The sequence below is a fragment of the Panulirus ornatus genome, chromosome 68 (genome assembly GCF_036320965.1).
Source record: "Panulirus ornatus isolate Po-2019 chromosome 68, ASM3632096v1, whole genome shotgun sequence".
Lineage (NCBI taxonomy): Eukaryota > Metazoa > Arthropoda > Malacostraca > Decapoda > Palinuridae > Panulirus > Panulirus ornatus.
In genome coordinates this window covers 15,805,349-15,817,501 of record NC_092291.1, presented here as the reverse complement: position 1 = coordinate 15,817,501, position 12,153 = coordinate 15,805,349, and the positions used below count along the sequence as shown (strand labels likewise).

The window sequence follows — 12,153 nt, the reverse complement described above, 5'->3', positions numbered from 1 at the left end:
TGAGCGGCTGGCTGGATGTTGGCTAACTGCTTGGCTGCCGATATTGGCTGGGTGGCTGGCTGGCTATACTGTTATTGCTGGCTTGGACTAGATACATCTGGATGTATCTGGCTTTCGCTGTTATTGGAAATCACTCGCTCCACCTGCATGCCAACCACCATCACCCTCTCTCTCCTTACGTGCACTTCACGTTCATTCAGTAGACTCGTCTCTACCTCCTCCACGGCTCGGTCTTCGACCACACTGCCCGATCAGCCGGGGTGCTCAAGTCCCCGACCCTCAGGCATGGGCAACGTCCAACCACTGGCGAAAGCCGGAGGACCTGGACTTATGTCTCATGAGATCCCAAATATCTCAAGTGGAAGGTCGATAATGCTTCTAATACTTGCATGCAGCGGGGTACGTTAACGGTTTCGGACTGCCAATACTTTACAGCGTTTTCTTTAATATTTCTGGCTCTTTCTCAGTACTGGTATTGTCCAATCTTCTCCCTCTGCATGTCATGCCAGAAGTGAATGATTCTCGGGTGTACACTGAGGATCATGCCTTCCACGATTTCCCATGTGTAAGTAAAGCCCACGATATATATATATATATATATATATATATATATATATATATATATATATATATATATATATATATATATATATATATATCTTGCGTCCGCTTCAGAGAGCTGACTCCGGGTGATTTCAGACGTGTACCCACTAATTCTGATCTAGTGTGGGCTGAGAAATACTCTTCCGTTCTTCTGTTTTACAATAAATACGTATCGAGTCTCTTTCCTTTCTTTCTGTCCCTTAGTAATGAGCTGCTGCCAGCCACGTTATAACGAACAACCTTCGAGAAAGCTCCCTCCCCTTGCCTCCAAACTTTGTGATGACTCCGCGGGTGATCTCAGGAGCCAGCAATGCTCAACCGTATCATGTTCTTCAGACAGCGTCCTTCTCTTTTTCATCCCAACCCATACACGACCTGACCCACTATCATCAGGCCTACCTGGCGTTGTGCTTGACCCCCTACCGTCGCTCGTATAACATGAACTCCTTCCCATCGCTGCCCCCATCAACGTACATCCCCTCAGTCCCATCACGACCCATCAGGACCATCGGAACGTGTTCTTTTGCTCCCCATCAGCAGACACTCCCTCGGTGTCCTTACGACCTGTTTTCTCACCCTCCTCACGACTGTCTCCCCTCACCCTCATCACGACGGCCTGTTCACCCTGTTCCTACATACTCATGGGAGGGCATCAGGCCAGCCAAGACTCAACTCATCCCTTGAAAACGCTACTTCATTTGAATATCGTGTTTCTCTGACAACGTCTTAGGCCGATTTATATTACTTTCCCACCCTTCCCATCCCATCCCAACCCGCCTGATCCTCTCTCTCTCTCTCTCTCTCTCTCTCTCTCTCTCTCTCTCTCTCTCTCTCTCTCTCTCTCTCTCTCTCTCTCTCACACACACACACACACACCCGTCTCACAGCTGTGGTGCCGTTGCAACTTCCTCGTCCAACAGTGCTCCCTCCCTTCTACCTCCCCTCTTACCTGTTCCTTCTTCACTTTCCTTCCTTCTTTGGAATACCTATCCAACCTCCTCCTCCCGACCTGAACTCCTCCTTCTACTCCTACACACACACACCCAGGCGGTGGGAACAAAGCGCCGAGACAAATATTGACGCGTTATCCTGGCCGGGGAACAAAATACACACACTTGCGCTCTTAATTAATCATTTTGGATGTAACCTATTTTCTCGCCTCCGAAAACGGCTGGGGTCATGCAGACGCCGTTTTCCCCAAGAGATTTCGACAAGCTATATAGGGGTGGGTCGTTCATACGTTCCAAGAGCCCTTATCACAGGTTCCCCGTCTCCAAGGACAATCCAAGGACAAGACTGAACACGGTTAAGACCCCGAGCATATTAAATGACCTCCTCGACAAACAGGAATAGCCATCCACAGGGATGTGCATAATGAGGTTATAGTATACGTAAAATCCCGTCTTGCTTTCGAACTATTTCTGATGGACTATTTCAGCTCCCCCTTCGAACCCAGCAGAGCTACCTCACCCCTTTCATAACCTAGACCACAACCTCTCTCTCTCTCTCTCTCTCTCTCTCTCTCTCTCTCTCTCTCTCTCTCTCTCTCTCTCTCTCTCTCCATTCGCCTCGCCTCGCCTTACTGACTCTCGCCTTAGCGTCACCCTCACCTCCTCCTCCTCCTCCTCACCCCTACCGAAGCTGCTACACCTACTCGCCCCACTCAGCCTTCCACGCTACTTCCCCCCTCCCCCACCATCCCCTCCCTCTTCGTAATGACTCGATAGACTCTCCCTAAAGTTTTCCCCCCCCTCCCTCGCCCTCATCACAACAACAGTACTTCCCTTCCACCCCTAACCCACCTCCCCCTCCTCACACTCGACTTTCTAGGTACCATTTTACCTTCCTTCTTTTCCTCAGCGTTTTCTGTCCTTGAGATCAAACGTTTTCCCATTTCTTATTCCTTCTCTTTACTAACGTTTCGTCCGCCTCTTCTGTCTTCCTCATTCTTCCCCCTCCATCTTGCATCCTAATCTCCCATCCCTTCTTGCTGATTTCTAATGTCCTGTACTTCTTTTCTCTCTTCCCTTCATTCCGTTCCCTGCCTTCTTCTCTCCCTGCCACATCCCCTGCCTCCGTTTTCTTACCTTCCACCCTCACTAGTCTGGCCTGGCCTGGCCAGGGCTGGGCTGGTCGCTGCCGTGGGCAAGATGGCAGCCAAATATTGACTAGGGTCCAGCCAGTTGCTGCAGGGAGGACAAAACTTTCTTTTATTGCCTTCCCCTCACTCACTCGCTACTCTCCCCTCTATCGCTCGCTACTCTCTCCCCTCACTCACTCGCTACTCTCTCCCCTCACTCACTCGCTACTCTCCCTTCTCTCGCACGCTACTCTATCCCCTCTCTCGCTCGCTACTTTCTCCCCTCTCTCGCTCGCTTCTCTCTCCCCTCTCTCCCCTCTCTCGCTCGCTACTCTCCCCTCACTCAATACTCTTCCGTCACTCACTCACTATTTCTAATCGCTCGCTCACATTCATCTTCTCACTCAATCACCATCCTTCCCTCACACGTTCACTGCTCCTCACTCACTCCTCACAAATCTCCCATCACTCACTCACTAGTCTCCCCTCCCTCACTCACTCATTCTTCCCTCACTCCCTACTCTTTCCCCACTCACTTCCTAATTCCCTCACTCACCAAATGCTTTCCTCTCACTTTATACTTCCCCTCACTCATTCAACGACACTCCCCTTACTGCTTACTCTCCTCACATTAATCTCCCACTCACTCACTATCTTCCCCGCATTCATTACTCTCCCGTCACACGCTCCTCTCCCCTCACTTCCTACTCTCCCCTTACTCAGTAATTCCTCTTTACTCACTACTTTCCCCTCACGCACTGTTCCTCTTTTTTCACTATCACCTTCATCATCATTCGTCATGCCTCCTGCCTCCCTCTACTCTCACTCACACGACTTACTCATCATCCTAGCTCTCGCTACTCTTCCTCACGCCAATCCTCCTCCTCCAACCTCAACTCGCCCTTCCTCTTACTCCTCCTCCTTAAACCCCCAACCCCTCATTCCACCTCATCCTCCTCCCGCAACCTGGTGAACTAGACCCTCAAAATGAAAGCCTGGTCGCCGACTGGGCTTCGGGGTGAGCAGTAAGACCCCGAAAGAAGCATTCATAAGGCGGTACACTCCCCCCCAACTCACAACCACACTTACTCTTCCTTAGCCTCATTACACCCTCACTCACACATACTCACTACTTTATAGTGACCGACACGGCACAGGCAAATAATATGCCCCAATCAAGGCCATCTCGGGTGCAAGGAAAATGTGACTGCAGGTTATAGGAAGAGGGTAAGAAAAAGGAGGGAAGGTATTGCCACAGCTCATATATGTTCAAGGGAAGAAGGGAGGCGTTATGACAGCCAATCCATGAGTGGCCGCTCTTCACCTCCCACCCTCCCTTACGTCACCATATCTCCATTACTTGCGATTACTCCTCATGGTCTTCCTCCCTTACTACTACTACTACTACTACTACTACTACTACTGCTACTACTACTACTACTACTCTTCCTCCTATTTCTACTTTTCTTTTGCAAATTCCCCAAACGTTATCTTCCTTCCCTACTCCCACTGTGTCGCCACCTCGATCAAGGACACACGAACACGCGGCCCACGACTGGGTTGAACGCCTGAGCGAAGAGGTCACGACCGCTGCTTCAAACAGCCCGAGTGATCAACGGAGCAACAATGTAGCTCTTGGTTCCCAGGCCGGGCTGTGAAGGAGGGTAAGGGGTCCTCGAAATCAACACTTGGCAGAAATAAAGTGAATCTTCTGAAATTAGGAGAGTACAAGGTCGTGGGTCAAGGCTGTAGGAGTTCAGGGGGTCACAGAAGTACGACTGGAGAAGGTCAGGGTCACATAACCAAGACCAGAGTAGGTCAGGGCCTCGGGGCCACGACTGGAGTAGGTCAGGGTCACAGGACCACGACTGGAGTAGGTCAAGGTCAAGTAACGAAGACCACAGTAGGTTATGTCACGGTCACCGAGCACTTTTTGGTCCGTCCGGGTTTCGGGAACCGTGACCTGTGCACCACCCTATCGTCCACGTACGTGTAAAGTACTGATTCGACACTGATGTGTGTACACCCTGTACACTGATCACTGGGAACCTCAGCCCAACACGGAGACCCAACATAAGGTATATAACACACGACCTATAGTCCATATAATATAGGTACTGACTAATGCTGAATTATGCTTATAACTCTGTACTGAATGTGTGTGTGTGTGTGTGTGTGTGTGTGTGTGTGTGTGTGTGTGTGTGTGTGGGAGGAGGGGGAGCTGAACCATCAGCCAGCCTTTGTAACGTGTCTCACACTGAACCATATTTGCATAACTCTAAACACTCAAGGTTTGCTCCGAGCCTGCAAATGTCTTGCCCACGCCAGAGCCAGTGGGGCGGCAATTAATGCGTCACAAACCAAACTACGCTGACAACGAGGGTCGTGACGGTATCCTGACCCGGGTCAGCATAAACTCAAAAGGTCATGACTGGGCCAGAGAAGGAGGGAGGTGGGTCACACTGACATGAATGGTGGTCTACTTGGAGGCAGAGACAACACGACTGATGTGGCAGAAGGTCAAGGAGTCACGGCTGAATCCAGGAGAAGGTCAAGGGTTCATGACCTTGCCAGGCAGAAGGTCAAGGAACAACGGGCGCAGTCCAGCGAAGGGGAATGAGAGAAACCCATCGGGTTGGGTCAGGCGGGACGCATCAGGGTCACACGGGGGACGAATTAGGGCGGCGGGTAAGGAGCCGCCGGTAAGGCAAGACCCCGGAGGAGCGGTCAAAGTTAAGAGGCGTCACTGGGTCAAACTTAAAGCCGTGTGCCACGTTCCGGAAAGGTCACGGGTCAGTACTGTGCGCCTCTGACGCCGCTGGCATTACAATAATCCGACGCCCATCATGGGCATGTTTAGAGCTGAGCTTATAACCAGGCTTGACGACAATGTCTATCAATAGCTCTGGCATATAAAGCAATCAAATGACCCATTCATAAAATGCCTCTATTATTCACAACATTTAAAGGTTACAAGCCTTATTGTTTAGACATTTTGAGAAACGACGGGTAAAACTGTGATGGTCGATGATATTGTATCATTAGTGGGAGTGGCCCATTTTTATCCCCCCCCCCCCCTCTCTCCACCCAAGGGTTTGGGAAGGGATGGGACTTTGTTCGGCAGCAACTCAATCGAGAACTCGGTGCATCTGGTAGTGCAGTGGGTAGTTTACGAAGCGTGAGCAGGATTGGCCCAGGGACTCCTGGAGTGACATCGGAATTAATCTGAGAGAGAGAGAGAGAGAGAGAGAGAGAGAGAGAGAGAGAGAGAGAGAGAGAGAGAGAGAGAGAGAGAGAGAGAGAGAGAGAGACTTGGACATCACAAGAGGAGGATAAGCATTTCATCCTTCGGTGTCTCCAGTCCCACGTGTTCAGAGAGCAATACAAATCTAAGGATGTGAACTATCGCCCAACACCGACCCATAACCAGTGACCTAAACTATCGCCAACACCAGACGCAACTCACGATATAGACTATCGCACACCACCAACCATACAATCGATGCACCGTGAGGAAGGCAGAGGAACACGTCTTAAAAGCAAAGGTTTACCTCAACTTACCTCTTATGTTTGAGGAACGGTCACGTCGCTTTGTACAATGCAGGGGAAAATGAGTGGATCGTGTGGGCAATGTCGCCGAATGGCTGGTATACTGGGTTACAGACCAGACGCTGTCAGCAAATGGTATGGGAGGGGGGCGCAGACACCCCTCTCTCTCTCTCTCTCTCTCTCTCTCTCTCTCTCTCTCTCTCTCTCTCTCTCTCTCTCTCTGCTCTGAGGCTGGGTGGAGCTGACCTAATAAGAACTCGTGCCTAACTGGGGGTCCGTCCTCAAATTCTCTCTGAGCCAAAACTCAGCCGCGACTACGGTTGACCTGAGACGTATGGAACAGACCTGGAAGTCATTTGCATCGACCTGGGATGCCACTGAGCTCCCACCCAGAATATGTGCAATCTTGCGGGCTGCACACACACATATTCTGGGGGCGAGCAAGCTGCATGACGGCTTCGGTGGGAGACTTGGCGGTGTGTTGAAGAGAGAGAAAGAGAGAGAGAGAGAGAGAGAGAGAGAGAGAGAGAGAGAGAGAGAGAGAGAGAGAGAGAGAGAGAGAGAGAGAGAGAAACCTTCGAAACCAAAGCAGGATAACATGGACCTCTTACTCACGTGGGGACAGTCTCCAGGCAGCTGCGACCTGGATATGTCCACGAAGGTTTCCGGCACATCCATACCCTTACCTTATAAATGCAGACGGGGGAAACTCTCGGTACACCCGACCACTCCTCCAGACCTGTTTACTCGCGCACCGGCCGTACCTGGAATAAGAATGACACTCGTGAGCCAACACAGACTGGAAGGAAGTTCAATCAACAAACGTACATGCCTCCAAGACTTCTATCCTACATCACTGTTAACAAGTTGACCCGCAGGGACACTCTTTCATTGATTCAAATGATATTCTTGAAGCGTTTTAGTTCATCAAAGTACAGACGAGAATATCTTACCTAACCTTACCTCACGTATATTGTACGACGGCTTCGGAGGTCTTCCACCCCAACAGCTCGGTCTAAGACCTTACGTGTACCTTACGATGGCTTTAAAGGTCTTCTCCCTCCACAACCCGGTCTGAGACCATACCCCTACCTTAAGTATACCTTAAGATGGCTTTGAAGATCTTCTACTTCCACATTCCAGTCTGGGACCATACCTTTACCTTAAGTATACCTTAAAATGGCTTTGAAGGTCTTCTACCTCCACATCCCAGCCTGGGACCATACCTTTACCTTAAGTATACCTTAAGATGGTTTTGGAGGTTTTCTAACCCTCCACGCTTGGTGTGAGACCAAAGTGTCGTCTTGCTCCTCTCCTCACTCAGAATGTCCCCAGTATACCTCGCAGGTAACCACCACATCCAGTCGTTTTAGTATCTCTCCATACTCGACAGAGTCTCTAGATGGCTGTAGTTTAAAAAAGAAATAGTAATAAATCTCTCCCTTACGTAGGGTTATGTATAGCTTGAGTATACATGTATGTATGATCTCGTATCTATCCTCACCTCCTGAAGAGGTGTTGAAGTTTGGTTTCTTTTATCATTAGGTGCTTATCATACGACGAGGACGGCCTTTAATAGGAGGACTTAGGCAGGTGAAAGGCCTAGAGCCTAAAATAAACAACTGACAAACTCTCCTCCAAACCGACGACTCACTAGCTAGTAACTACGTATTCACAGGAACGGGTACCTTCCACATCTTCCAACATGTATGATAAACTCACTCCTTAATTATATCATGACTGGCGACGTGGTGTGTGTGTGTGTGTGTGTGTGTGTGTGTGTGTGTGTGTGTGTGTGTGTGAGCGCGCGCGCGCGTTGTGCGAACACAACTGCTTCAGATAATCCAATCATGACTCCGAAGATCCACTTTAGAATTCGAACAGTTACCGGCATTCAGGAGGCCGAGTCGAACGGTCAATCAGGTTTCAACAGTGATTTCGAACAATTAACCGTCATTCACCGGATACTCAAACAATTAACCAGCATTCACACAGCGACTGAACTAGAGAGAGGGGTGGGAGCTCTCCTGACCATGTGCCGACAAAACATGAAACCCGCCGAATTCATCCGTCGGACTTCTTTCCTCAATTTTTTTCCCCCAGACATGACGGGAATATCCAAGTGTTCACCAAATATCGCTGACACATAGCGAACGGCTGTTCGAAAATCATTCCGAGCTAAAACTCGAAACGTTTAATGCAGACTTTAGAAAAAAAAAAAAAGAGAGAAAAAAATATAGTTTCACACAATTCACTTATGATTCGCTCGCACTCGGAGACCACACAGGAGAGAGAGAGAGAGAGAGAGAGAGAGAGAGAGAGAGAGAGAGAGAGAGAGAGAGAGAGAGAGAGAATCGCATCCATAAAATCCCTCAATGCTATGACTCCATTAATGGCGGACGTCAGGTGCTATATCCAATAATGTAAGCGACTGTCAATATTCACAGTGCGCCGCTCTGATATTTCCCCGTCCCTTATTTGTTCATCGATACTTCTCATCATCACTATCCCACTAATCATCCATCCTTACCAGTACTTTTCACCATCACCATCCATCAATCACCAATCCTTACCTACACTTCTCACCATCAATGTCCATCAATCACCAATCCTTACCATTGCTTCTCATTCCTACCAATCACAAACGAGTGATTGGTCTTTCTTCCATCGATACTCATTACTAATGCTTCCCACCAATTGACAGTCCTCCTGGCACCTAAAGTAACCCATCAATCAATATTTCTTCCATCACTACCCAATCGATTTTTCCCCATCACTGACAATGAACACTTCCACTCCTGGCCCCCCCCTCGCACTTCATTTACCTACCCCAACAACCCCAGCTTCTCATTTAAACTCTTACCCATCGCTACCCATTCGCAAACATCCCTTTTCCCCAGACATCAACCATTCACCACTGGTCTCATCCCATCCGTAAATATTCCTCCTATTTCTTGGCTGGCCTTTATCATCTTTCCCATTCAAGAACGATTTTTTCCTCATCACTACGAAGACTTCTCGTCCCCTCCCTCCCTCCAACTCACAATCTCTGCACCTTCATTATCGACACAGCGTCTCTCCCTAGGGGTTCCTTATTTCAGAAAACGTTTCCATCTCTCATGACACACAGAAACCCATTAAAAGAATATTTATAAATATATATATGAAAAAAAAAAATAGGAAAGCCCCTTAAAGTTATTGCTTTCGTCTTTTACTGGTATCCGTGCCACTCCATTACTGTCCAAGAGGCCATCATAAATATATATTTCAAAGGTATCTATCACTCATCAAGGAACTATTTGGCATTACGAAAAAATCAAATATAAGTCATGTCTTCAATAAAAAAAAAAGGGGGGAGGGGCAATGACTCACACGAAACAGACTGGGGACAACACAAACACACGCACTTATCGCCGTCACGGAAAACACACGGCATTCGTAAAGTTCGTGCACAACGCAAGAAATACACACCAGGGAATACTCTCGGTGGCGGGGAGAATAATTCAAAGACGCCATGACAAGCAAGGTTCGGACGACGACGACGACGACGACGACGACGACGACGACAGAGAGAGAGAGAGAGAGAGAGAGAGAGAGAGAGAGAGAGAGAGAGAGAGAGAGAGAGAGAGAGAGAGAGAGAGAGAGAGGTCCAGGTGAGCACAACAGGAGAGGCGAGACCAATGGACAAGGCGAGATAACCTGTATAGTGATGACAGACGAGGACGAAGTTAAAAGTCAAATGACTCCCCCAACACTCCCACTACGCCTTCTCGCCTCCGACACTGTCAACGCTTGCAACACACCTTCATCCGCAGAGGCACCAGGAGTGACCCTGAGGAAGGTCATACAGTCACAGCACATAATAAGAAATTAGGAGAGAGGAAGAGGAGTGGGGGGGAGCAAATCTCGTTCCTCTCTCGAAGAAAAAATGGAGATCAGTTACAATCTAAAACACGATGTTAAAAGCATTCTCAGCATAACGTGAGCACCTACAGCATGAAGTCAGCATCTGCAGCACCTATAGCCTCCACTCCCACTACCAGCTACACAACTCCACCGTCTGTGGAAGGACTCCACCAAACGCACGTCGTCAGCACCCAGAGAAAGACGTCAGCCTGAAACGTGACCTTACAATATGCAACATGACACCACCGCCCACGGCATGGCGTCAGCACTCGCATTAAGAGTGTCAGCACTGACACAACACGGTGGTGCCAGTAATTTCATCATGACCTTCAGCAGCCGCTTCATAACGCCACAATAGCCAGCCAAGTTGTCAGAACTTTGAACACGACGTCGGCAGCTCCACTTAACACCCCTGTACACACACGTACCACAAAACGATTCCCTGAAAAACGGGGATATTTCCACCAGGCTGTCAGAAGATGATGATGATGAGTTGCACTGTTGTCTTAACCAGCGATGAAAACCTAAATAAGTCTATCGTAATCGAGTCTCATCCCTTCACACGTGAGCCAGTACGCCCTCGCCCCTTCCCCGGTGCCGGAGAAGGAAACAACGACGCCGACGACGCGACGCAACGCGACGCAACGCAACGCAACGCACCCCTCACGCGACTCACGACCTCCCTTCTAACAATGACCAATAAAACCAGTTCTTCGTCCCTGAGTACCGGAATGACCTTCAGCGAGACTTTACTGTTTACCCCTTCCTCCCTAACCAGAGTGTCCCTCTCTCCACACACACACACACACACACACACACACACACACAAGCAGGGCTGGTCTTCCTCCTCCTATTCCGTCTCCTCCGTGACGGAGTTCCTAGCGAGGCTGGCCAGACACGCTCCTGTTTGCTTAGCTTTGAGTGCTACAGGTAGCGGGCCAGGGTGGGGTGGGGGAGAGGAAAATGTTTTTTTAAAGAGAGGAGGGTGGGGAGGCATTCTACCACAGGGCCACTGAAGTAACTACCTGTAAAGGATGTTATTTACGTGTTTATCGCCGGGGTGAGCCTGTGTGGCAGGCCTGCTCGGAGCTCAACGGGAGTCTCCCGACGCACAGCACAAACAAACATAGCAGGGGGGAGGGGGGGAGACACAAGACGCTCGCTCCGCCGCGATGAAACACACGTAATATCGTGCGGCCCTCCTCCAAGGCACCGGCCGGGGGAAGAGAGTGGCAAGCCCCTCTCTGCTCGTGCGGCCACACACGGGTCTTGGCCGTCGGAGCCAGGTAGAGCAGAGATCAATAGCATAAATCCCAGCCATCCTGGAGCCATTCTGCCACGTCCTGCAACACCACCCCGCCTACTCCCTCCTTCCTCCTGGACGCCACAGTAACATCTTTTCCTTCGTTACGCACCCTCCTTCACCGCCTTCGCCAATCTCTCAGTGCCTCTCCGCTCTCGACTTTCACTCACCGTTACCTCTCCTCAGGGTAACTTCGCAGGTCATCTACTCGCCCCTTTCTGCCTTATGTTAAACTCTCTCTCTCTCTACAACCTTTTCTTCGACAAGCACACTACACTCATACCCTCTCTCATCCTACATTCCTCTCCGTCTTCCATCGAAATGCTACTCCTTCCCTTATCATGAACCTTTCCTACACACACACACACACACACACACACACACACACACACACACACACACACTAAACAAGTCGTTAGTTGTTTGGCTAAAGGTTCCATCACCTTCCTTTTCTAAGCAGTCAACCACACCATCCATACCAGCACTCTAACCACCCTTCTATTTCCACTCAACTTTTAAATTCCCTCAATTCTTTACGTACCCTTTATTCTATTTTCGCCAAGTCTATTTTCCTCCCAAAAACTCTAACTGTTTCCTCGTTTCTCCTCCTCCATCACATCTGTTCCTTATTTCCTCCACCTGTAATATCCTTTTACCCCATTATTCCATTCCCGTCCCCAGGCTCTGTTCCTGGTCCCTCGCACGTCCAGGG

The 12,153-nt window shown here is 49.5% G+C and overlaps 1 protein-coding gene across 2 annotated transcripts in view; it reads right to left on the bottom strand.

Moving 5' to 3' along the window:
• Positions 1 to 12,153, bottom strand: part of LOC139747439 (uncharacterized) — an 801,413-nt gene that overhangs the window by 585,534 nt on the left and 203,726 nt on the right. For both annotated transcript variants that reach the window (XR_011712392.1, XM_071659788.1), the window contains one exon: positions 6,919 to 6,996. Coding sequence is in view for 1 of the 2 variants with exons in the window: in XM_071659788.1 (XP_071515889.1) it covers positions 6,919 to 6,996 (78 nt within the window). In the remaining variant the exon portion in view is untranslated. The remainder of the gene's footprint in view (positions 1 to 6,918; positions 6,997 to 12,153) is intronic.